This window comes from Eulemur rufifrons, chromosome 24 (genome assembly GCF_041146395.1).
Source record: "Eulemur rufifrons isolate Redbay chromosome 24, OSU_ERuf_1, whole genome shotgun sequence".
Classification (NCBI taxonomy): Eukaryota; Metazoa; Chordata; class Mammalia; order Primates; family Lemuridae; genus Eulemur; species Eulemur rufifrons.
This window is the reverse complement of record NC_091006.1, coordinates 25950005-25974983: the sequence shown is the minus strand read 5'-3', so window position 1 is coordinate 25974983 and position 24979 is coordinate 25950005. Positions and strand designations below refer to the sequence as shown.

Genomic DNA, 24979 nt, shown 5'->3' with positions numbered 1-24979 from the left:
GATAATTGCAGTTTCTAAAATGGAAAAAAAAAAAAAAAAGAAAGGGTATATTTTATTCTGTTAGTCCTACCTTTTCAAAATATTTGATTTCATACTCCAGGATGATTCCATTGGGACGATCTGGCTCTTGCCAAGACAAAGAGATGCTATTTTTCCCAATCTTCCCCTTTTTCACATTGGTGACAGGAGAGGGGGCTGCAAAATAGTATAAATAAAAAGTGGCATGATTAATAAAGCCTGGAAATTAAAACCTTTTCTGTGTATTTTATACATTGGCCTTCTTAGAATGCATAATCATAAAAATCCCAAACAATTAAATTTTCTTTTTTAATGTGTAGCAATTTTACTTTCTCTATAGAAGGTGTTAAAGATTGCAAAGATTTTTACGAATATAAATCAGCTAAATGCCTCAGTATTTTCTTATCATAAGACTGTAGTCCACATTTTCTTCATAGTTTAGAAATATGAATTATTTATATTTTATAGAATGAAGATGTTCTTTATGATTTATGTATCTTCTATGTTTCTAAAATTTATAGACTCCATATGGTATATTCCATTATGCTGATACATGAAGACACATAATTATTTAGATTATTACATCTCCACATTAAGACTTTTTTTATAATTTATTATTTTTGAAATCACATGGGTCCTATGTTTATTAATAAATTCATATATTAAATATGGTAGGGTTTTTTCTTTAAAAACGTCATTAAATATGTGGTCTATCTTGAAAAAACAGCAAATAGAAGAAACTTTTCCTTCATTTCCATTTTCCCCAATTATCTCATTAGAAGTCATAATCACTTATGGTGCTCATTTCAATTTGCTATATTGTCTATTAAACAACTACTTTTCTAATAAAAATAGAAATAATATATATGCTATTTCAGATATGTTTGGCTATTTTACTTCACAAAGCATCTGGCTATTTGAGTCAAAGTCATTTTATCAATGTGCTGAGATACTCTGGGTTTGAAAATATGTCCAGAAGACATAGCAACATAAAAGAGTAAGCTATGGGCTCCCTAATTCACTGTATTTTGTAGCAAAAGAGCAAATTTACTGAAGAAGCAACAGTAACCCAGGATTAAGGAAGACAGTGGAGTTTTGAAATGTATTTTGTTCAGTAGTGAGTATCTTTATGAATTATATTGAATCATGAATTATACTCACTTTTTTATTACCACTATATATTTATTACATTATAGATTAATAAAAATCCAGATAAAGACTAGGTCTTCAAAGTTTTTCATTCACTTTACTACAGTGAAATCATTTTTTTAGGTTGATGTATTCCCTACAGATAGTTGTCATTTTCATCTAATGAACTGATGGTATTGCTGCCTTTCTATTAGTACATTATATTTAACATGTATGCTCCATGAAGGCAAAATTGAATTGAATTAGTTCACTGCTTTATTTCCAGAATGATAAAATTGCTTAGGGTATAGAAATTTAATAAATATTTGTTGAATGGATAGATGAATGAATGGATGGCAAATATATATATATATATCAATATCATAATGTACCATTCAGACTGAGTTTGACTCATCATAGGTGCACATACTAAGATAATATTGGTTTGAGATTTGTGCTTTCTTTTAAAACTCATTTAATAAAATAACCATTTCAAAGTGAAGGTATCAGATAAATATCAACACAGACACAACCTGGACACAGCCAGCTTAAAGTGGAATACTTTGTTATTTACTTGCATCTTTTACAGTTAATGCTGGTATTTTCCAAACTGAGTTTTCTCAATGACAAAATATATATATATATATTCTTTAAAATATTGGTTCAGGGTGGGGGGAAATAGTTAGAATAATAGGAATAACTTCCTATGTGACAAGAGCATCTCTGCATCATCTGGGTAAAGCTGATGAATGTGGTGATGCTGACAGCTCCTGGGGACAAAATGATGATGTGCAAATTGTGAATGGCAGCAATCCTCCTCCACTGCAAAGTATTTTACAGGTATCACACACATTAAAATAACTGTGACCAGGTTTGTCAGCATCAAGGGGCATGTTCAATTTATCTTATTTGTCTCCCTTGCTGATACTGTTTGCTCTTTCTCTGTCTGCTCAACGTTTTAAGTAAACCTGGCATCAAATGAGAATGATGATTTAGAGCATTTCTGCATGTAGAATTTAGATAAATGATGTCAAATCATAAAACTATTACTGTGCCTGTGTAAGAACAGAAAAGAAAATACCAAAGAAATCACATTGTGAAGAGTACAAAATAATTTTCACAACTTCTGAGTTGTACCTTTCAGATATGTGGAAATATTTCAAACTGTCTTGTATTGTAGCTTCTGTATTTGAGCTCACCTTTGAATATCGGTATGATATGCAAAAGACCAATCCTTTAGGCTAGGAACAGTTCCTACTATGAAATAATTGTCTTGTCTTTTTGAGTTTCTTAAATAAACTTTTAAATTTAGTATAGTTTTATATTTATAGAAAGATAAGAAGATAATAGAGTTTCCATACACCTAACACAGTGTCCCTTATTAGAAGCATATCACATTAATACATTTATGTCAGTCACAATAAATAAAGTGATATTGATAGATCATTATTAACTAAAGTGCAAACTTTATTCAGATTTCTTCAGTTTTTATTGAATGTCCTTCTTCTGTCCAAGGACCTCATCCAGAACACCACATTAATTTAGTCGTCATGTTTCCTTAGTGCCCTCTTGGCAGTGACAGTTTTTCACTTTCCTTGATTTGATGACCTTGACACTTTGGGGGCTTACTGGTCAGATATTTTGTAAACTGTCTCTCAAGTGGAATTAATTTAATGTTTTTCTCATGATTAGAAGGGGATTGGCAGTGTTGGGGGGGAAGACTATCGAGGGAAATTGCCACCCGACTGGATCATATCAGGGTTCCATACAATCAACATAACATCATTGTAATGTTAACCTTAATCACCTGATTGAGGTAGTGTTTATCCCATTTCTCCATTGTAAAATTATTTTTTTTCTAGCTTTCTATATTGTACTCTTGGGAAGGAAGTCGCTAATTGCAGTCCATATTTAAGGAGTGGGGATTTACTAGCTACTTTCTTGAGGGTGGAGTATCTGGTTAAATTATTGGAAATTCTTCTGCATGTGGAATTTGTATATTCTTTTTCATTTTTAAATGTATTTAATAATTTAACGATGTAAGTATAGACTCATGGATTTTTTATTCTTTGGTTTATAATATAATGCTTTATTTTTTTACTCAAATTATTGACTCTTTGGCCATCGGAAGCTCTTTCTGAACTCCTATGTCTCTTTGACATACCCCTATCATTAGGGTTTTGGCTATCTGTCGGTTTACTATATCACTTTCTTAATTTCTGGCACCAGAAGACCAGGTACCCCAGGTTCATCTTGTTTATATACCACCCCAGTTCTAGAATCAGTCTGTTCTCCAAGGAGCACTTATTTCTGTTATTCTAATAACATTAGAAATTAAGACCTGGGTGTTAGGTATGTTCCTTGTCACCAATATGCTATTGCTTCTAGATGCTCTCAGCTAATAGAACAAGGAAATAAATGTGAGTGTTTTAACTGTGCACATTTATAAAATTTTATACATAATCATTTATACCTGCACTAAACTAAACATGAATATACATTAACGTTTCCAATTCTATTCAATTATGACATGGATCATTCTAGCTTCCTCACCTTTCTTATCTGTAAACTCTCACTCCAACAGTGGCTCCTATCTATCATCTGCCATCCAGTCACTTAATTGTTCTATTATAGAATATAAGTCCAATGGTTTCAGAATAGTTAATCTGTCTGTTTGACTTACTGATAATGATATAATGTAGAAATCTTTAACACCCTAATGGTATAAGCAATGATAGACAAAATCTTGCCATCAGTTTTATAATAGGAAATATCCTCCTTACTTTTCACATAGAGAAACTAGTGTCCAAAGATGGAAAGGAATGCCATGGTACATATAACTTTGAAGTCAGATGGAATTAACTTCAAATCTTTTGGCAGCCAGACATTTCTGTGTGACCCTGTTTAAGTTACTTAACTTCCATGAATTTATTTTTCTATCTTTACAATAGAAACAATAATATTAACTCATCATCTTTTTGTGAAGTTGATTCTGTGTGTACAATGTCAAGTACAGGGAGGGTACCAAAAATGCTATTTGTAATATTATCATTTATAAAATATTAAAAAATTATTCAAAACACTTAAATAATGGCTTCTCTGTAACTCCTTAACCTTTTCATCCTTCATCAGTCTAAATTATTTGTAGCCTCTTCTCTGAACTTGGCACTGTTCTAAACGCTGAATGAGATTAAAAGGCAAAATACTTAGCCAGACAAGATTTTTTGTTTTCTACATCCAATGGATTTCACAATTGTACATTAATAAATAGTTACAAGTAAGATTTTTTAATACTGTTAATAAGCAAAAAGTGTTGAGCTTTTAAATGTTAATTAAGGGACTAAGAGTTACACTTAGTATAAAATAATATTTTCCTCATTCTTTAAAACAGAGTGCACATGATGAAAACATGAACCTTAGTTGGGTCCAACGAAATAAGAAAATACCATTTATTAGTCTCTGTAGCCAATGCTGCTTGTGTAAACAAAAATAAATTTAAGTAGAATTAAGTATTGATTAATTGCTCTTAAAAGAAAATAAATGTACCTCCATCTTTTGATTTATATACCCGTATTTTAAGTCTTAAAGCTCTGAGAAAGCAAATAAGATAATATTGAAATCCTTTCCATCTATGACAGTCCACGAATGTGTTAAAACTTCATGAAATGGATTTTTACCTTCCTAAAAGAGTTCCTACACATGAGTAAAGTTTAAACACAAGTTTTAAAAATTCATGTACCATTTACTTGATTTAATAGATTAAAATCTGACCAAGTGGACTGTCAATATGTGCCAGCTAAAAGCCACTGCTTCTCTGGCGTACACAATGTATCACACAAAAGTGCTTCTTGTTATCCAGGTGTGTCTAGGCCAGTACAGTATATTCCAACACTACAGCCTACTAACTTCTCTCCAGAAAACTCTGACTCAGTAGCTCAGACTGGGAACAAGGATTCTGTATTTTTAATAAAGGCTCTGAATCATTTCATCAATAAAATTCAGGAAATACATGAAGGAAAATCTTACCAAGGTGAATTCTTCTTTAAAACGAAATTATATAAACTTAGAAAACTGAGGCTAGAAGCTGGATCAGTACTGAGGTTTTGTGAACTATTGCTGTCTTGAACTGTTAACTCACTGTTGTTGCCTGTTATCCTGATCTTGGTTATCATGTTTGCCTTCCTCCATTTGAGATTGTTTTCATTTATATTTGGTATTTTCTTAATTCCTTAATATTTTTTGGTAAAATGATTTGTTTGTTCATTCATTCATAATCTGGTTTAGTCTGACCAGACCGTAATATCTCTAAAATTAGAAAACTCTTATGTCTGTTCACTATTGCTTGCTTAGTCCTTAGAAGAGTTTTTCCATACTCTACCACCTCTATTTGCATAAAAAGAGAGCTACTGAAAAATCTTTCAAAAACTATATATGCTTATACATATACACATACAATTTTATACTTATATAGAAACACCATTATATAAAAATAAATTTAGTAATTATAAAAACTTTTTCAATATATTCTCTCAGTAAAGAATAGACTTTTGGAATGATAACAGAGAAAGTGTGGGTTTAGATCTACTGTTTCTGATGACCCTTTTCACAAGACCTTCTGTTCTTTCACTCCTTCAGAAAAGTGGAAAAAAGAGAAGGAAGAAAATAGGAAGATAAATTCTCAATAATCTATTAAGCTGATATATAGCTATAGAAATTTCAGAGACATTGCACTATGGGAAAATATAAAACCTAAATTTAATCCATTTGTCTTTAGCTTATGTTTTCTAAGAGGAAACAACATTGACATTAGCACAATGTAGCCTCTATTTCCATTAAATGTATCTATGTATATGCTGATGTAACAATTCAAATTAAATGTTTCCCACAGATACACACACACACACACACATTTTTAATGAAATGTAGAAGCAGATAAATCTTTATTTTATATATATAATAATGTATATAATGCATATGCCACACACATATATACAAATACATAGTGAGAAAAAGATGTATATATCTCTTATATTTTATACATATTCATATAATATATAGAATATAAATTATATATACTTCTTATGTACTTAATATACCCTTCTTACTATGTTGTCATTTAATATTACTGGACCAAGGAAAATAACTACAGTGCATTCTCAGCACACCTGGTACCTCTCCATGATCTCCACTAAAGAAAGAAGGCATTTTAAAGGTTTCTTTCTCAAATAAAAAATTCATTCTTCTCATTCAGACAAAAACCTACAATCATTCCATCTTAAAAGCCTGAAACTGGATCTTTTGATGTATGATCTCAGTGAAGTTTTGCAATGACCATTTCACAGAAACTTGGCCTTAAATTTCAGTAGTTCTGGCAAGATATCTTTTTTAACAACAACAACAACAACAACAAAAACCCCTATGAATTGAAATGTCGCATTAGGTACAGCTTATTTCAAAGACTTAAAAATCATAAAATATTGAAAATTAAGGGATTTAGCAGGAAATAAAAGTAACTTAATTGCAAAGAAATAATTTTTGATATCATACTTAAAAATATTAAGCCATAGAATTTAAATATTGTTATGACATCACATTTACAAGGGTGCTATTTAATCCTTAGGAGAAAAAAATGACAATAATAAAAATATGGAATTATATCATTGACATTTATAGTCACTATTCTGTATAACAACAGTGAAAATTATAATACCAAATATTAAATGTAATGTAACAGAGGGAATGGCCTGGGGTGGGGGTGGGGGACAGCAAAAAGATGTTTTCTGTCTGTTTAAAACTTTCCCCACTCTTTGGAAACTGAGGCTTACATCCCTGCCTCGAGGGCAGGTGGCTGGGAGGGGCAGAGGAATGTCTTTTGTTTTCTGAGTTACAGAAGACAGCTCAACTGAACTGTCAGCTCAGTCCTAGGCCTGGTACCTGGTTGGTGGAGGTCTGGGTGGGACTCTGAGGTGGGCGGAGGTCACAGGCTTCAGCAGAGATGGGACTGTTAGAATCCTTAATGACAATTGCCTAGAACTGAGGGCCCTCTCTTTAAAAGCTCTGCATTTCTGCTTACAGTCAGGGAATTTATATTTTGAGATGATAAAGTCTGCCATTTTCCCCTTTGCTGGCAAAGTAATAAACTTCTCTTTCCTTCTCCTCAACTACTTGTTCTCATTCTTCTGATGTGGCCTCGAGGACAAATGCCAAGCTTTTGGTAAAAGATTTTGGCTTTTGGTAACAGTAACAAGGTATAAAATGAAAACATGCCTCTTTCTGAATAGCAAAATTAATCCTACACCAAATAAATTATTGCAAAATTTGTTTTCCATTCATTGCTTGTTATTTCCCTCTAACAGAATCTTAAATAGACAAAGTGGCTTTAGGGTCAATAATTATTTAATCTTAATAACCACAATACTCATTTCATGAGAAACAGAATTTAAATAATTTTTAAATAAACTTTTAAATTAAAATGAAGCTACATCTAGCAAATAATGTGGCAGAGTTAAAAAAATTTTAATCAACATAGTATTATTCAGTTACACTATATTCAAGGGAATATAGTCTCATATATAATTTTTAATATTGTTTTATCAATATTAACACATTAACTTCCATGTGAGTTGTATTTAACTCACGCTAGTTTTGAGCCCAGGACCTCGTGAAGAATATGTAAATCACATATGTCTTCACCTTGGGAGCCACAAGAACTATTTTTCAAGTTGCATATAACTCATGCACAGAAAACAGTAAAAAAATTTTAAAAAATATTAGATTAGAAAGGATTATTTTGTTTTCTAAGTTTTTATTCTATTTTCATAATAAAACACTGTGGGCTTCAAGAAAAGCTTTTTTTTTTTTTTCCGAATGTGGCAGTCAATGTGTTAAACCTCATGTGGAATTGGAGGACTTGTTTTGTACAAGGATGAGTAATAATTAGGTTAAAAAACAAATTTCCATAGTTTATGTACTTTTTTAAATAATAAAAACCTTAATTTCCTCTTAATCCATATTATTAATATATAAGGTCTTATTTATTACATGATAAGCCACTAACAGTAACAAAGTCGTAAAGTGGAAACTCTAATTCGATTCCATAGCTTATGTACTTTTTTAAATAATAAAAACCTTAATTTTCTCTTAATCCATATTATTAATATATAAGGTCTTATATATTACATGATAAACTACTAACAGTAACAAAGTCATAAAGTGGAAACTCTAATGCAATTTTTAATTACTTTAACATTTTCACAATCTAAACCAATCTAATCTTGCATTTTAAAAAGTAAAACAAACACATCATAAATATAGACAACCCACTTATTTTTTTCTCACTTCCCATTGGTGAGAAGATATAGCTGCAGAAGAATAGTAATCACTGAATTTACCAGGAATTGTGATAATAAATTATCGTTTATCCATGATTGTTTAAAGAACCAGATTGGATTTCTATTACACTATTAAAATTCAGGACCATCGCATCTTCTTTCCCTAAATAAATTCTCTCTGAGGCCATCTGCCAAGATTCCTTTAAAATCTGAAGTTGTGCCAGTTGACACAAAAAATTAAACTTTATAACTACAGCATAAGCAGAGAGACCTGAGTAGTGTTTATCAGCTGCTCTCATAAACATCCCAATCACAATATCTGTAAATAGCATAATTCCTAGTAGCAACATGACAGCCTGGAACTAGAGAAAATACAAGATTAATGATTACAGTTGGTCAACCTTTTAATGTCCTGAAGAAAGCCAAATCAGACCATTCTGTTCCATATTAGTAGTCTTATCAGACATTTAATTCCTCAGTTCTTACCATGGGACTAATTTTAGTGAACCAAACCACATATTCTCCAAGTTGTGGGAAATATCTAATATTCAAGTAGTATATACAGCGGTTTTCTACTTAGAAGATCACACAGAGAAAATTTTAAAGTGAGCAAAATAAAGCACCATTTATTTGGCATCGAAGTTTAAATGGCATAAGGTCCATATTTTTGTTCCACTGGAACAGTAGTTTGTATTCATATTTACAAAAAATGTAAACAAAATATACACAATCCTGGCTGTAAAATGCCCAAGGTGATGCATTTTGTAAAAAATTCAGTTATTAGAAGGAACTAAGGCCAAATTTTACTTTGAGAATCGTTTCATAAATGTTGGCTAAATGAATAAACAAATACACGCATGGTTAAATGGAGGGTTATTTCAATTACCTTACCATGGAAGTACATTACATTTATATTAAATATTATTTGTCAGGTACTTTATAGTCTAAGCACTTTATATATTAACTCATTCAATTTCCCCCCATTGCTAAGAAGTAACAACTATTATCATTCCTTTTTGAGATAGAGAAATGTTAAGTAACTTGTCCGAATTCAGCCCACCAGGAATTAGCAGATGTAAGCAGGCTTGTTTCAGAGTTTTCATTCTTAAATATTAGTCCACAGAATAATGAAGGAATAGCTGATCATAGAGATGTTACACTTAATATGTAATTTCTCATCAGATTATAGTAAAGATTATTTGGATTTCTCAATTTTCTTTTAAATATTTTAATGTATTGATATTTGTTTTATTTCCTTAGTGTTTCATAAAAGCTGGCTACAGAAAACAAAACAAAACAAAATCCAATTAAAAAGTAGGCAAAAATACCTAAACAGATTTTTCTCAAAAGAAGATATACAAATGGGCAACAAACACATGAAAAAGTGCTCAGCATCACTAATCATCAGGGAAATGCAAATTTAAACCACAGTGAGATACCACATTACCCCAGTCAGAATGGCCACACAGTGTTAAGAAGTCAAAATGCTACATATGCCAATAACAGTCAATCGGAAAACCAAATTAAAGACTCAATACCCTTCAAAATAGCAACAAAGAAAATAAAATATCTAGGTATATATCTAACTAAAGAGGTAAAGGACCTCTATAAGGAAAACTATGAAACACTGAGAAAAGAAATAGCAGAACTTGCAAATAGATGGAAAAATATACCATGCTCGTGGATTGGAAGAATCAACATTGTTAAAATGTCTATACTACCCAAAGTGATCTACAAATTCAATGCAATCCCTATTAAATTACCAACATCATTCTTTACAGACATAGAGAAAATAATTATACAATTTGTATGGAATCAAAGAAGACCCCGTATAGCAAAAGCAATTTTAAGCAATAAAAACAAAATGGGAGGTATTAATTTGCCAGACCTCAAACTATACTACAAGGCCGTGGTTCTTAAAACAGCCTGGTATTGGCACAAGTGCAGGGACACAGACCAGTGGAACACAACAGAAAATCCAAATATAGAACCATCCTCATATAGTCACCTAATTTTTGACAAAGCGGGAAAGAATATACTCCGGGGACAAGAATCCCTATTCAACAAATGGTGCTGGGAGAATTGGTTAGCCACTTGCAGAAGACTGAAACAGGACCCACAGCTTTCACCTCTCACAAAAATCAAATCACGGTGGATAACAGACTTAAACCTTAGGCGTGATACAATCAGAATTCTAGAAGAAAATGTAGGAAAGACTCTTACAGACATTGGCCTAGGCAGAGAATTTATGAAGAAGACCCCCAAGGCAATCACAGCAGCAACAAAAATAAATGAATGGGACAGGATTAAACTAAAAAGCTTCTGCACAGCCAAAGAAACAGTCCAGAGAATAAACAGATCACCTACAGAATGGGAAAAAATTTTTGCATACTACACATCAGATAAAGGACTGATAACAAGAATCTATTTAGAACTCAGGAAAATCAGCAAGAAAAAATCAAGCAACCCTATCAAAAAGTGGGCAAAGGACATGAATAGAAATTTTTCAAAAGAAGATATAAAAATGGCTAACAAACATATGAAAAAGTGTTCAACATCTCTAATCATCAGGGAAATGCAAATCAAAACCACAATGAGATATCACTTAACCCCAGTGAGAATGGCCTTTATCAAAAAAACCCAAAACAACACATGTTGGCGTGGGTGTGGAGAGACAGGAACACTAATACACTGCTGGTGGGACTGCAAACTAGTGCAACCCCTGTGGAAAGCATTATGGAGGTATCTTAAACAGATTCAAGTAGACCTGCCATTTGACCCAGCAATCCCATTACTGGGCATATACCCAAAGGAAAAAAGGTCATTCTGTAACAAAGGCACGTGTACCCAAATGTTTATAGCAGCACAATTCACAATAGCAAAGATGTGGAAACAACCCAAATGCCCATCAATACATGATTGGATTAGTAAACTGTGGTATATGTATACCATGGAATATTACTCAGCTATAAGGAATGATGAAGATACGACATCTCTATGGTTCTCCTGGAGAGAGTTGGAACCCATTATATTAAGTGAAGTATCCCAAGAATGGAAAAACAAGCATCACATGTACTCACCAGAAAATTGGTTTCCCTGATCATCACCTAAACACAAATCTGGGAATGACACCAATTGGACATCAGACTGAGGTGGGGGGTGGGGGAGGGGATGGGGGTATGCCTACACAATGAGTGCATTGCACACCGTTTGGGGAGTGGTAACACTTGAAGGTGCTGACTCGGGAAAGGGGGGGTGGGGAAAAAATATGGAACTATTGTTTTTAACTTGCACTGTTCACTTAATAATTTATCATGAATATTTCCCATATTATTTCATATCATTGTACAAGAAATAATGTATACATTATGAGGACATACTGTATCTAACAAGATATACTGTTAGACTCTTTGATTCTGTAAAACTAAATTGAAAAAAAAATAAAATAAAATATAAAAAAAAAAATAAAATAAAATAAAAAAAAATAAAAATAATCAATTGACACACAAAAAAAAAAAAAAAAAAGAAGTCAAAATTTTGGTCCTGCCGCAGTGAAAGGGGAATGCTTATACACTGTTGGTGGGAATGTAAATTAGTACAGCCTCTATGGAAAACAGCATGGAGATTCCTCAAAGAACTAAAAGTAGACCTACCACTTGATCCAGCAATTCCACTACTGGATATTTAGCCCCCACTAAAAGAAGTCATTATATCAAAAAGACACCTGTACCCACATGTTTATCACAGCACAATTCACAATCACAAAGATATGGAATCAACCTAAGTGTCCATCAGTGGATGAGTGCATAAAGAAAATGTGGTGTATATCGATACCATGGAATACTATTCAGCCATAAAAAGGAATGAAATAATATCTTTTACAATAACTTGGATGGGATTAGAGACCATTATTCTAAGTGCTGTATCTCAAGAAAGGACAAAAAAATATCACACGTTCTCATTGATAAGAGGAAGCTAAACAATGGGTATATATGAACATACAAAGGGGGACAATGGACACTGGAAGCTAAGAAGGGGAAGGGTGAGAGGATGAGTGATTAAAAAATCACCTATCGTGTACAATATACACTATTCGAGTGAAAGGTACACTAAAAGCCCTGACGTCACCACTATACAATTCATCCATGTAACAAAAAACATTTGTACCCCTAAATCTATCAAAATAACTAAATAAATAAATGTAAATTACAGTCTCTGATAAATATTAGGCAACTTTTTTTTGTTGTATATTATGTATGCATTGTATGACATATAATTGCCTCTACTCTGAGTTGTATTACTTAAAGCAATAGTTCAGAACCTTTTTGTCTACCATAATACATCTATATGATAGATTTCAAATACATGAGAGATCCCCATATATACTTCTGTACTGATGAAACTTGAAAATTATCTTCTGGAAATGCCCCAAGATAAACTATTATCTTCGCAACCGTAAACAGTACACATGTAACCACTGTTCTGCATGCACTGTACCACAGTAGGATGAACGACGGATCTTGAGCAACTCCTCGCATGCACAATGCAAAGTCAGTTTTCTCTACTTCTCAGAAATGCACATTTAAACAATTTGAGGCAAATATCTTACAGAGAGCCATAAATATCCAATAATTTACATATATTTAGAATATATATTTAACAAGCTTTGATATTTCATGGTTAATAAGTAATATTGATAAATTCTAAGAAGTGACACTGAACATGCACATGGAGTAACACAGCCAGAGATCTGGAAGACTCAGATGTAAATCTGGTCCTCATTTGTCCCACCACATTCCTTGCCCCAAAACACAACTCTCTCTCTATCTCTTGAATGCTTAAGAGGTTCCCAGAAAGAAAGAAAAAAAAAAAAAACTGTGTTATTAATAACTCTCTTTTCTCCCTTCCTATCCCCTTCCTTCTTCCCTAATATTACTGAAAAATTATTATGTATCAGGGACTAGTGACTTATACTGCTGCAATCAGCAACTCCACATGTCCTAGCCATTGATCATAAACTGGGAATATTAAAAATAACTTGTTTGGGAAAAGTATTATGTAACACAGATATAGAAAGGTAGACCAATCCTCTGAAAATCCATTTACCTGCATCCCGGACTATACAACTCTTGAGTACAAAGAGTGGCCTCATTTATCTTAGTATCCTCTGTAGCTAGGAGAAGAATAAGCACATGGTGTGTGCCCAATAAAGAAATGATCCAATCCATCAAGAAGCCAATGAAACAGGAAACTGGTACAAGATATTTCTGACAAGTAGTGAAGATGTAATATCATCATTAAAAGCATAATGGAATCCTAGTTTTTCAAAATCTATAGATAAAGCTGACAAATGCCATTTTACTTGTAAATGAACCTTTATTTAAAAAACCAAAAGAGTGTAAACTTGAAAAAGCCTTCATGACATTACATTACAAGTCTGATTCAATCTCAAGTTCAAGGTTTAACTATATATTTTATGAGTAAAAATGATACAAGTATAACCAATTCTTGGGAATATGAGGAGGAACTGGGGCAGGCAAAAATTACTAAGTATTGCAATAAGTATAATTTTAATACAATTTCAAAGTAATGGTTATAAATAATTGACTGCTATAATATCATGTTTGTAAAGGTAGAAACTTACCAGAGATACAGGAGTGAAACAGGTAAGAGCAAATTGTGATCCAATAAAATCATTTTAAAATACTGGAAACAACGTTAATTAACACCTCTTTACAGAGAATTTCTACAGTTAATTAATGGAAACAAAAGTCTGAATACCTCTGAAACCCTAGTTGGGAATCATCCAACCAGCCCTAGACTGCCGTGTTGAGTTCCCTTTTTCAATGAATCTACTCATTTTTCCTTTTTCCTTTTGCCATTAGTCCACCAGTTATCACTTCCTCCTATTGCTGTTATATATGCCTGGTGTAAATGGTACCTTATTTTTATATAAAGTAGATAAATTAAGTGCATATAAATTCATAAATTTATATATTTACAAATATAAATTTTATATGTATATAAATACCTATGTAAATATATTTTGTGCCCCTATGTTTTAAATACTTATAGCTCATAAATAGTGGAGTTGAGATTTAAACTCAGGTGTGTATGATTCCAAACGTACTTCACCTGATGATTCAATATATAATGATATAAAGCAGTGTTTAGTCAATGTAATTCAAAGAGAGATGCAGTATAGTGATGTGTGTATATATATATATATGTATATATATATAAAATATATATATAATTTTCACCAATTCAAAGCATCACATACAGATTATTAAGTATCTAAACTGGAACTAAACAAAGAAATATTAGGTATTATTGAGTAATGAAGCATATTCTTCTTAGTTCATTAAAAACACTGAATGGTATTTATTTTTAACACAGTTCTCCATATATTTTGGTGACCTAAAAATGACTTCAATAATGTAAACACTTTCCCTATTCAATAAAAATAGAATCTAAACATAAGCTAGTTAGAATTTAGGCTTCATTTTAAAATACACATAAATATCCAACAAAATATTCTAAGGCCCAGTCTAATTATTAGACCTCTGTTTGGTGAAACAAAGTCCTAGCATCATACCAATATCGTTGACATTCCCTTAGAAAGTATGATAGTAAATTTATGTTGGCCAGAATATAGGCATGTGATTCGATTCCATTCATTCAGATACCCAGACGCATTTCAATACAGCCTTGCCACAATAGTCTATCCTCTTAGTTTCCTGTTGCTGCTATAATAAATTACCACTAGCTTAGTGGCTTAAGACAACACAGATTTATTATCTTATAGTTCAAAAGGTGAAATGTCTAAAATAAAGGTGTTGGCAGGGCTGACTTCCTTCTGGAAGCTTCAGCAGAAAATCCATTGCCATGTCTTTTCCAGTTTCTATAGACTGCTAGCATTCTTTGGCTCCATCCTCTTCCTCTGTCTTCGAAGTACACCACTCCAGCCTCTGGTTCTATAATCACATCTCCTCTATCTAAATCTAATTCTACTGCCTCCCTTTTATAAGAACCTCAATTTAGAGATTCTTGACTTAATCACAGCAGCAGAGTTCCTTTTATCATTTAAGGTAATATATTCAGACATTCTAGGGAATAGGTTGTGGATTTTTTTAATTTTTTATTTTTGGAGAAGAGACATTAGTCAGCCTACCATACTTACATGTATTCTGATTTTCATCTTATTTATTGTATTTAATATATATTATGTCGTAGGCTTTGCATTCCCACATAATGCTAGGTCATGATGATATATTTATGACATCTCTATTATGGAATTGTTAAATGCACATGTAATATTATGTTTTAGATATATGGATCCAAATATTTTCCATGAGGCTACTTAAACACAGCACATTAATATCTTGTTTATATTCATTCATACAGGTTTTCTTCTTACAAATTGATCTAACCGTCTCTGAAATATCACTAAATATTTTTAAAATGCATCACTATTCTTTGCTTCTCCAAATCACTTACTTCTCCATTCATGACCTGTCTTCTACAGAAATTAATGCAACCTTCCACCAACTGTTTTGAAAATTCCAATGGAATAAGCAAAACATTCCCCTTTGAATTAAGCTTACTGCCTCACATAATGTCGCAGCCCATCTTGCTAATAAACTGTTATGCCAAAACAAAAATTCTATTTTTTATAAGATCATGAAGTACCCAAAGAAGGCACACTCTATTCAGAAAGACTTTTATGTGATCTTTCCAACCTGTTCCAGAGAATAAAAAACACAATGTTTTGTTAGTATATAATGAAACAAAGGATACAAATGAGACAACCCCAAAATACAGGTTCTTATGTTTTTCCCCACTGCCCTTGTTATATGCAAATTTTAGTATATGTAGGTAAAGAAATTTACTATCAACTGCCAATATTATATATAAAAACCATATAAAAGAAAAAGCAAATCACCCATATTACCCAAATCTTAACACTTGGTCATAAACTATATATACACCCTGGGCAAGTTCACGTATGTTTTATTACCACACATTAAATCCCAACTCACTGTCGCTGAGAATTTTAGATTTGTGTAATAGGTGTCTTGAATCAGTACATGATTTGTACCCACAGTTACAGGTGTTTTTGCACAGGGTGGAAGCAGTTTCATTGATTAGACCACACATACGGGCTAAGGATAATATTTGCAGCATTTACATAAAGCAGTATGCTTGAAGGCATAACACATTGTCATAATAGCATTTGTATGGTCTTTTTCATCTTCAAAGGATGTTTTTGAGTGCAGAAGATATTAAGAAATCAAAATATTACAAGCCTTAATGCTGATTCTTATGGCCATAAGAAGAGAGCTGGGGTATCTAATTACATTGACAGATTGTAGAAATACCCCCAAAGAAGTTAAGGGTTTTATAAAAATAAGCACTTTTCTAAATGTTGTGCTGTTTTACTACTTCCACTCCTTGTTATCTGAAAAGCCTTTGTGTTTGCAGGAATCCTCAGATCTTGAATTAAGGAGAGCTTCTACCACTATCTTAGCATTGGGGCCAATCACTGAGCCTTTTTATGTGAAAAATTAGGGTGTTAGAGCAGATTATCTCTACTGTTCTTTCTGAATCTTAAAAACATCCTGCAAGCATAAAAATGAAGCACTGGGTAGAAAAAGTCCATCTAGAACTGATGGATTCAATTCTCTGACAGATGGTACTGTGTATTGACCATTACTCTAATTACGTGCCTATATTAACAAAAATTAGCTATTCTATAAAATTTTAAATATGATTTTTCTGTTCTTGTGAAAAGAGATATGAAGTTATTTTCTGTTAGTTTATAATAAAAACTAAACTTCAATGAAAACAAACTCATTCCATGATACTTCAATACACATGATAAATATTATTTTTCAGATATATTCATGTTAAAGCCCAACCCTACCCACTGCCAGGTCGGCTTATTTCTCCCTTTTAAAGGTATCATATATCAAAACAGATAGCACCAGATCTAGTAATCACAAGTAATTCAAAGGCTTATTACTCAGGCATATGCAAAGCAAGGGGAGTTTTTAAGGGCGGAAAATACCACTTTGACGAGGGTTCTCTGATGTCTAGAAGGAGGGATCCAGAAAGGGGAAGAGGAAGAGCCCAGTCTGGGGAGCCATTCCTGGTGGCCCATTCCCTGAGGGGTATGTCTGGTGGTAGCAGTTTGGGGCAGCAGATCAGGGGAACTGAGTGGGCTGCCTTCTGTGCAACTTAGCAATAACAGTAGAAATAATGCTAGGACCTCTGTAGTTGACTGCCCAGGCCTGTGTTAACTGTTCAGCCAAATGTAACTTTGTTTGAGTAACTCATTGTTCCCAAACCCATTTTTCCATGAATAAACTAGCAGAAATAAATTTGTTATATAATAGACAAAAAGTTAACAATTACAAAATGGATAATGCATCTCAATATATTTGTGTATTGATTTTCTAATAACTTCAAGTTACTATATTATTTCTACCATCAGCAAGTTTTAATACCCCAATATAAAAATAATTAATAGTATAGAGTAATTAATTCAAGAGATCTTCCAAATAACCACTTGATTTACATATTATTATCCTATCTAATATATAGGCCAACAGACTAAGTAAAAATTCCTAAATAAAATGTCCAATGTCATTCAGTTTATAAAAAGAGGCTCCATGAACTGTTATGGACTAAATGTTTGCATCCCCCCCCAAATACATGGGTTACAGCCCCAACCCCTAATACAATGGGATTTTAAGATGGAATTTTGGGGAGGTAATTAGGGTTAAATTAGGTCATGAGGATGGGGACTTCATGAAAGGATTAGTCCCCTCATAAGAAGAGAAAAATCGAGAGCCATCTCTTTCTCTCCACACGCACCAAGGAAAAGCCCTGTGAAGAAACCAGGAGAAGGCAGCTGTCTGCAAGCCAGGAAGTGAGCCCTCACCAGGAAATGAATTAGCCAACTCCTTGATCTTGAACATCCCAGCCCCCAACTGTGAGAAAATTAATTTCTGTTGTTTATACCACCCAGTCGATGGTATTTAATTATAGCAGCCCAAGGGAACTAAAACACAGTCTGACTACAAAGATTTGCTCTTTACAAACTCTGTGCTAAAAGGACTCTACAAATCTTTATATCAGTGCTGCTCTGTGTATGTGTGTTTGTGTGTGTGTGTGTGTGTGTGTGTGTGTGTATAAACTGGACATATAAATATGTAAGTACTCACACATATTCATGCATTCAAATAATAGTTTTTATATATTTCATATAAATATTGCACTTTTAAAATCCTGAATTTCTGTAAGCACTAAAGCAGAATAAAACTAAATGTGCCCACTATAACCATATATTTTCTTAGAGATAGCAACAAGAAATGTTATAGCCACTTTGTTTTGCCTATAATAATATATAGAATAGTATTCATGGATTGGGAATGCCCTATAAGGTGAGAAGCAGCTGAAATGCACAGGAGGGTAAGTGACTTGCCAGTAGTCACACAGTCACTGCCTAACACTTGAGATAACAGCTCTTAAGTCTCAGATCACTACTAAGTTCACCAGATCATGATCATTTGTACAGTGAACTTCAAAAGTTAGAAACCCTTTAAAGTCCCTATTTGAACAAACTATATTCTCCAACAGTTCTTTTCAAAGAACGATGCTAGAGACCTAAAACGCCTCAGAAACCTGCCTTTTAGAAGAGAAAATCTGAAATGTCAGATACAGTGGATGAGAAGGTATGGCTGTAGTATCCTGGGGTTTGCCCTAATTATTTACAACTTCTCTAGACTGAGGCATTGTTCCTCATAGATGTTTCTGCTTTCTATTACTTTTTAAAAGTGTATCTATTAATAGATATACATTTTCCCTATCTGAATTACATAGTTTTTCTAAAATATAAATGAATTTTATCTGCACAAAATCTGTAACTGTAAGAGGGGGTCTAGTTAGAAAAATAGTGCCCATAGTAGATATTTCAACAGAGGATATTTAATATAGGGAATGGTTTCTATGATGTTGCAATACTGAATTAGATAAAAAGGAAATATTGAGGTAACCTGATGACAATAAGTGCAAGAGGAAGCTATCATTTCTAGGTCAAAGAAAGGGAAATTTGGGGGCATATCAGAACTAAGAAGTCTGGCCACAGATGATACCTGATGGACATAGACGGGCCACTGAAGGGGTGCAATAAGGCTGATTTGGGGAATGCCTAAAGAAGAGGGAGGCTGGAGCCACCTGCTGCTGGGGAGACAAAAAGCAATGACTGGAACAATGATGGCTAGAAAAGCAAGCAAATAGGAAGTACACTTTCCTTTCCTCCCTCCATCTGCTTGCCAGTCTCCCTCTACTGCCTCCTATTGGTGGGCTATGACAGGAAGCCATAGGGCAGAGTTTAAACATGTCTGCTGGGTCCCAATCCTAGTAATGGCAAAGAGGCCTACAGCAGGATGAATTTCCAGTTGAAAAACAATAGTATGATAACCTAATTCCCTTTAAAATGTTTATATTTCTAGGCTTTTATCGGGGTTTGTGTACACACTAAGCATGGATGTGTGCAAGCTTTCTGTAGCTTTGGTTTGTACTGTAACAATAAACATCTATTAGTAAGGGGTTTTTGACTGTTACTTGAAAGGCTTACATGGTTGACCTGTGCACTTAAATAATAATCTTACTAATATTGCTACCAAGTAATAAGGCTGTGTATTTTAATGGAAAGAGTATCACTTTTAGAATAGAGCAAACTTGAACTTAAATTCCAATTGTGCCACTTTCTAGCTGAGTAATTTAGGGAAAATTACTTATGCACTCTGAACCTCTTTTCATATCTATAAAACGGAGATAATATCTATTTTTAAGTTGTTACTAAGATTAAAGATATCATTCATATATCTATGTATTCACATTCTAGCCAGTGCCTATTACATAATACTGCCCAATATAATATTATTACTGTAGATATAAGGCACTTTCATTTGAATAATGTAATTTAATTTTTATAAAATCTCAGTAGAAAAGAGGAAATCAAAGCTCTATGTAGTAGATGCTTACTATGCATAGTACACTGATAAAAGGACTTACGTAGATAATATCTTTTATGTGCATATTGTTTTGTTTTACCAAATGAGTGAAATTAAGTTCAAACAGGCGAAGGGATTGACTTAATTTTGCACAGTTAGCCTTCAATAAATGTGGGTTTTTTTCCCTGCAGTTTCCTAGGAACACTGATTGATTTACTTGTTGTTGTCATTGTGATTTGTTGTGTTTTTTGTCTATTTTCTTATTGTTTTAATCACAAGTATAGAACTACTAAATATACCTGTTTGCTTCCCATAAGTTCAGCTAAAATAGTGCACTACCTATAGATTTACTTTCTCATTCTGGAACACATTTTATTTTACTTTATTTTTTGGCCACTGCAGCCAATATTTACTTTTTTTGTATTTTTTGTATATTATATTACTACCTCACTACTATTTATTGAATAAAAAGTGGCAACTCCAAATATTGATGCATTTTTTTGGTTTCTTTTAAGAGTATTTGTATTGTTTTCTCAAGAACTTAAAACTATTCTGTCCTTAGACATTTCTTATGTGTATGGATACCTATAAAAATAGATTTTTCTCAGTTTGTGTTTGAATTAGCCATTTAACATTTTATTTTGTTGAAGTAATACAGAAAAACAAGCAAACAAAGAGTGATGGGTTTTAGAAGACTTCCATTTAGCAATTTTACTATGTTTTATCATTTATTCTATACTGCTAATAAATAAAATACTTCTTTGGATTCTTTTTCCAGTCCACAAGTGTTTCTTATTTTCTTTGTCCATGATTGGGATATATATAGATTTTTATAGGTTATCAATAAACCAAGGGCTGTGTTACCTTTAAATCATTCTATATTTTAAACACTTCGGAGTTTAGTATTTTGATTTATGATTTAAATTTGCTATAGGTACATTTTAAATTTATTTGCAAATTGTTCAAAACAGAATATATTTCCCTCTTATAATGGAGTATATGGTTATGGAGTTTATAACTAAATGGACAAACATTACATTTTTAAACACTTGTTTAACTTGCACATTCAAAGCAGAACAGTAAATATACAGTAATGTGAAATATTATAAACCTCTTTTCTCTCTCTAATTATTCATCATATCAAATCATTAAATTTTCAGATAATTAAAATACTGGTCCAATGTCTAGGTTAAAGTATGAAAGTGGTATACTTGGTAATCAGTCTATTCTCCCTGACAGAATGAAGGTACCAACATATTGATTTCCCCATTTAATCTCCCAAATCATTAATTTGTTCACATTCTTATCAGAAAAAAAAAGTATAATATTCCCAAAGCAACTCAAAATAATTGTGGCAACTAATTCATCAGTCCAAATCCTAAATTATTTTTTTTCTTCTTTGCCCTCTGTCTTAAAATTGAAACATGAGTAGTGCTTTGCTTCTTTAAGTATAACTTTATACAATCTCAAAAGAGTATTCATGCATGAGAGGAAAAATCTTTCCCATTTTGACTAATGCCTGGAACACAAACAGTGAAACTTTATTCTTCACCCCAGACCTTCTAATGATGCTTCAAAGACTTACAGGGCACCCTAGAGGCTGTTCAGAAGTATCCATTGTTACAGGATAAAGCCCGGCTAACAGAACAGGTGGCTTCAATCGCTTTTGTATGAGAAGTAGCTTCTTTCTGTGAGATAGTTTGCATCACATATATTGACTTGTCAAAAGTCAATATTAGATTTCAAATTTTTCATTTATATTTTTTTAAAAATTGAAAAGAAAGAGGATAATTCATATTTGTTCTTACAGTATGTCCCAAAGTATCTTCAAATCGTCTTTTTTTAAATTAAAAAATTAAATCATTTTGAAGAAAACCCTTAAAAATGCCATTTTATTACATTTTAACCACATTTTACAATCCTGAATATATACAAGAGTAAACACTTTCCTTTTTTTCTAGCCATTGATTATAGCACAGTCTGGTTGCATAGATTCAAAGTTATGTAAAAAGCAGGTTTAGGAAACATAGTTATGGCATCTAAATATGACATTAAAAGATAGGATTACACTTTTATATGCTTTTAATAGGTTCTATAGGAATTCATAGGTAAGAAACAATTAAATAGCAATGTAATATGAGTCAAATATGTCGCTCAGCATAAACTATTTTATCAAAAGTATTAAAGTTATAATTTTTCATAACTATAGTCAGGAGCAATTAACACTAGATTTTTAAAAAATTATATAAAAGCACTGACATGGAAAGATTCCTGGAATAACCTAAATAGGCCTAATATTGTGGTCAGGTATTCATATACATGTACATAAGCATGTCAGATGCTTATGAATGATTGTGTGTGTTGCCAATTACAAGGAAGGATGAATGTGACACTAATGTGAATAGTCTGTGAAAACTTTTAAGAGGAATCAGAAACAGATAATTTAGTTGACTGCATGCTGCCATGAGGATTCTTTTTCTTCCCTCTAGTTTAATTATTATCATTTTCTCCTTTAAATTTTCAATGAAGTCATATTATTTTGTTAGCAAAAGCTAATATTTAATTTCTTTAAAATTATCTTACGGGTGATGGTGAGATTTGGGTAGGTGGGAAAATGTATCTGGTGAAATAGTTTAGAATCATTAGGAAAATGGACTATAGAGAAAAAACTAAATTCCATTAAAAATTTCATGTACTTGCCAGCTTTTATTCAAAATGCTACTGATCATGCCTGTATATTTTCCTGGTAAGTTATTTTTAACCAGTTCAGTGATTACTATTTATTGTGACAGGAGATAAAATTTGTAACCAATTTCTGTATAAGTCTTTAAATAGAGATGAATACATACTTGTTCCATATGAGATATTTAACTTTTGTAATCAATATCAAATAAATTAACATGCCTATTTTTAAGTCAGTGAGAAGGTAATTCATATATAAGTGTTGTTTTAAATGCTGGGTTATGTCAGAAAACTTAATCTGTAATGTTCTCCATTAAGTTGCATGCACACACACACATACATTATGGTAAAAGAAGGGAAGAGGTAGCTATTTTAAGTAAACTTATGATGAAGACTGATTATTGTTTAATAAAAACTATATTATTTAGCTCAGCTAAAATACAAAATAAAACAAAATATTCTATGGCTGTTGGAAGTCATAAACTGAAAATCAGAAAGTAAACATATACACATTCACTTAAACTGTGATTTTCCTTGAATGTAAGCAAAAAAACTAAAATGAGTAGTTTTTAGGTTGAAAAGATTAAAGCAGAAATGATAAGGAAATTAGAATGTTCAAAAGATTCAGAGCTACAATGGTTTGTGCACTGTATTAATTCTGTATTCTATTTAGCAGCTATATATTTCAGGTGCAATAACAAATTATTTTTTGTAAAAAAGAAGAAAAATTCCCTCCAAACTAGAAAAATAAAATGTGCTGATCTGGTAAGCACTATTTTCTTTGCTATGTTTCCCATTTTAACTGCGTAATAGTTTCTAGGAACTTTTTTCTCCAATCTTTGTTCATATAAGCAATGGTTTTAGTAACTCAGAAAAACTTAAAAGGAGAAACTGTGTTGCAATAAATGAGCATGATTATCTGAATTGTAATGAATAAAAGAAAAGGAATTCCTTTCAAATCCCTTTGCCTGCCATGCAATTACAAGTTAAATGTATGTAGTTTTGCAATATTGTGTTCCATGGATAATCATTTTTTGGTACTCATAATGTAAGCTGATTTTATCTCTAATTTTACTATACCAGCACACATGAAAAATTACACTCACTTAAGAATCCTAATTAAAATATTCAAGAAAGATAACATGCTCTTAAGTTGTTTGTGTGTAGAAGAAATGATACTGCAAAATTAACATAATGAAAATCTACACAAATCACTAAATATTTTACTAACCAATAACATTTTTAAACATGTTTTTGCGAGCTGCCATGTCTTTCTCTGCAGAATATATGAAAATGAATTAATGTTAAGATCTTTAATTCTCCACTAACTCTTTAGATCAATGACACTGCCCTGGAAAAGCATTGCATTCTTTCAACATGATCAAGAATAAGAGGAAAAATACTTATTAAATTTATGGAATTAATAGTACCTAAATTCAGACTAGTGTGGATAATATACTTACATCACAAAAACAGCATGGCTTTTTCTGGTTCCATCAAATCTCTAAAACATTCTAGATTTTGTAAATAAACAAGTGCATAAGATATTATATTTTCAAAGCAAAACTTAGCCAAAGTGACTTAGACATTTTTGAAATTTGTGAAAGTTTTGAACTAAACTGTATATGCATACAGAGAGAGAGAGAACAAGAAAGAGACGTGGGTAGAGCATAATGATTGTATTTGATTGCTTACTAGACAACTAAATCATTGCTTTCTCTTTTAAGCTAATTTTGATCATGTATTTCTGACTTCACAATTTGATGTGAACAAGGCTAAGTTCTAATGATGATGGAT

General features: G+C 32.3%; 1 protein-coding gene across 5 annotated transcripts in view; it reads right to left on the bottom strand.

Annotated features, from left to right (window-relative positions):
* Positions 1 to 24979, bottom strand: part of EPHA5 (EPH receptor A5) — a 272484-nt gene that overhangs the window by 89670 nt on the left and 157835 nt on the right. For all 5 annotated transcript variants that reach the window (XM_069457146.1, XM_069457142.1, XM_069457144.1 and 2 more), the window contains exon 6: positions 71 to 195. In XM_069457146.1, coding sequence (XP_069313247.1) covers positions 71 to 195 — 125 coding nt within the window. The remainder of the gene's footprint in view (positions 1 to 70; positions 196 to 24979) is intronic.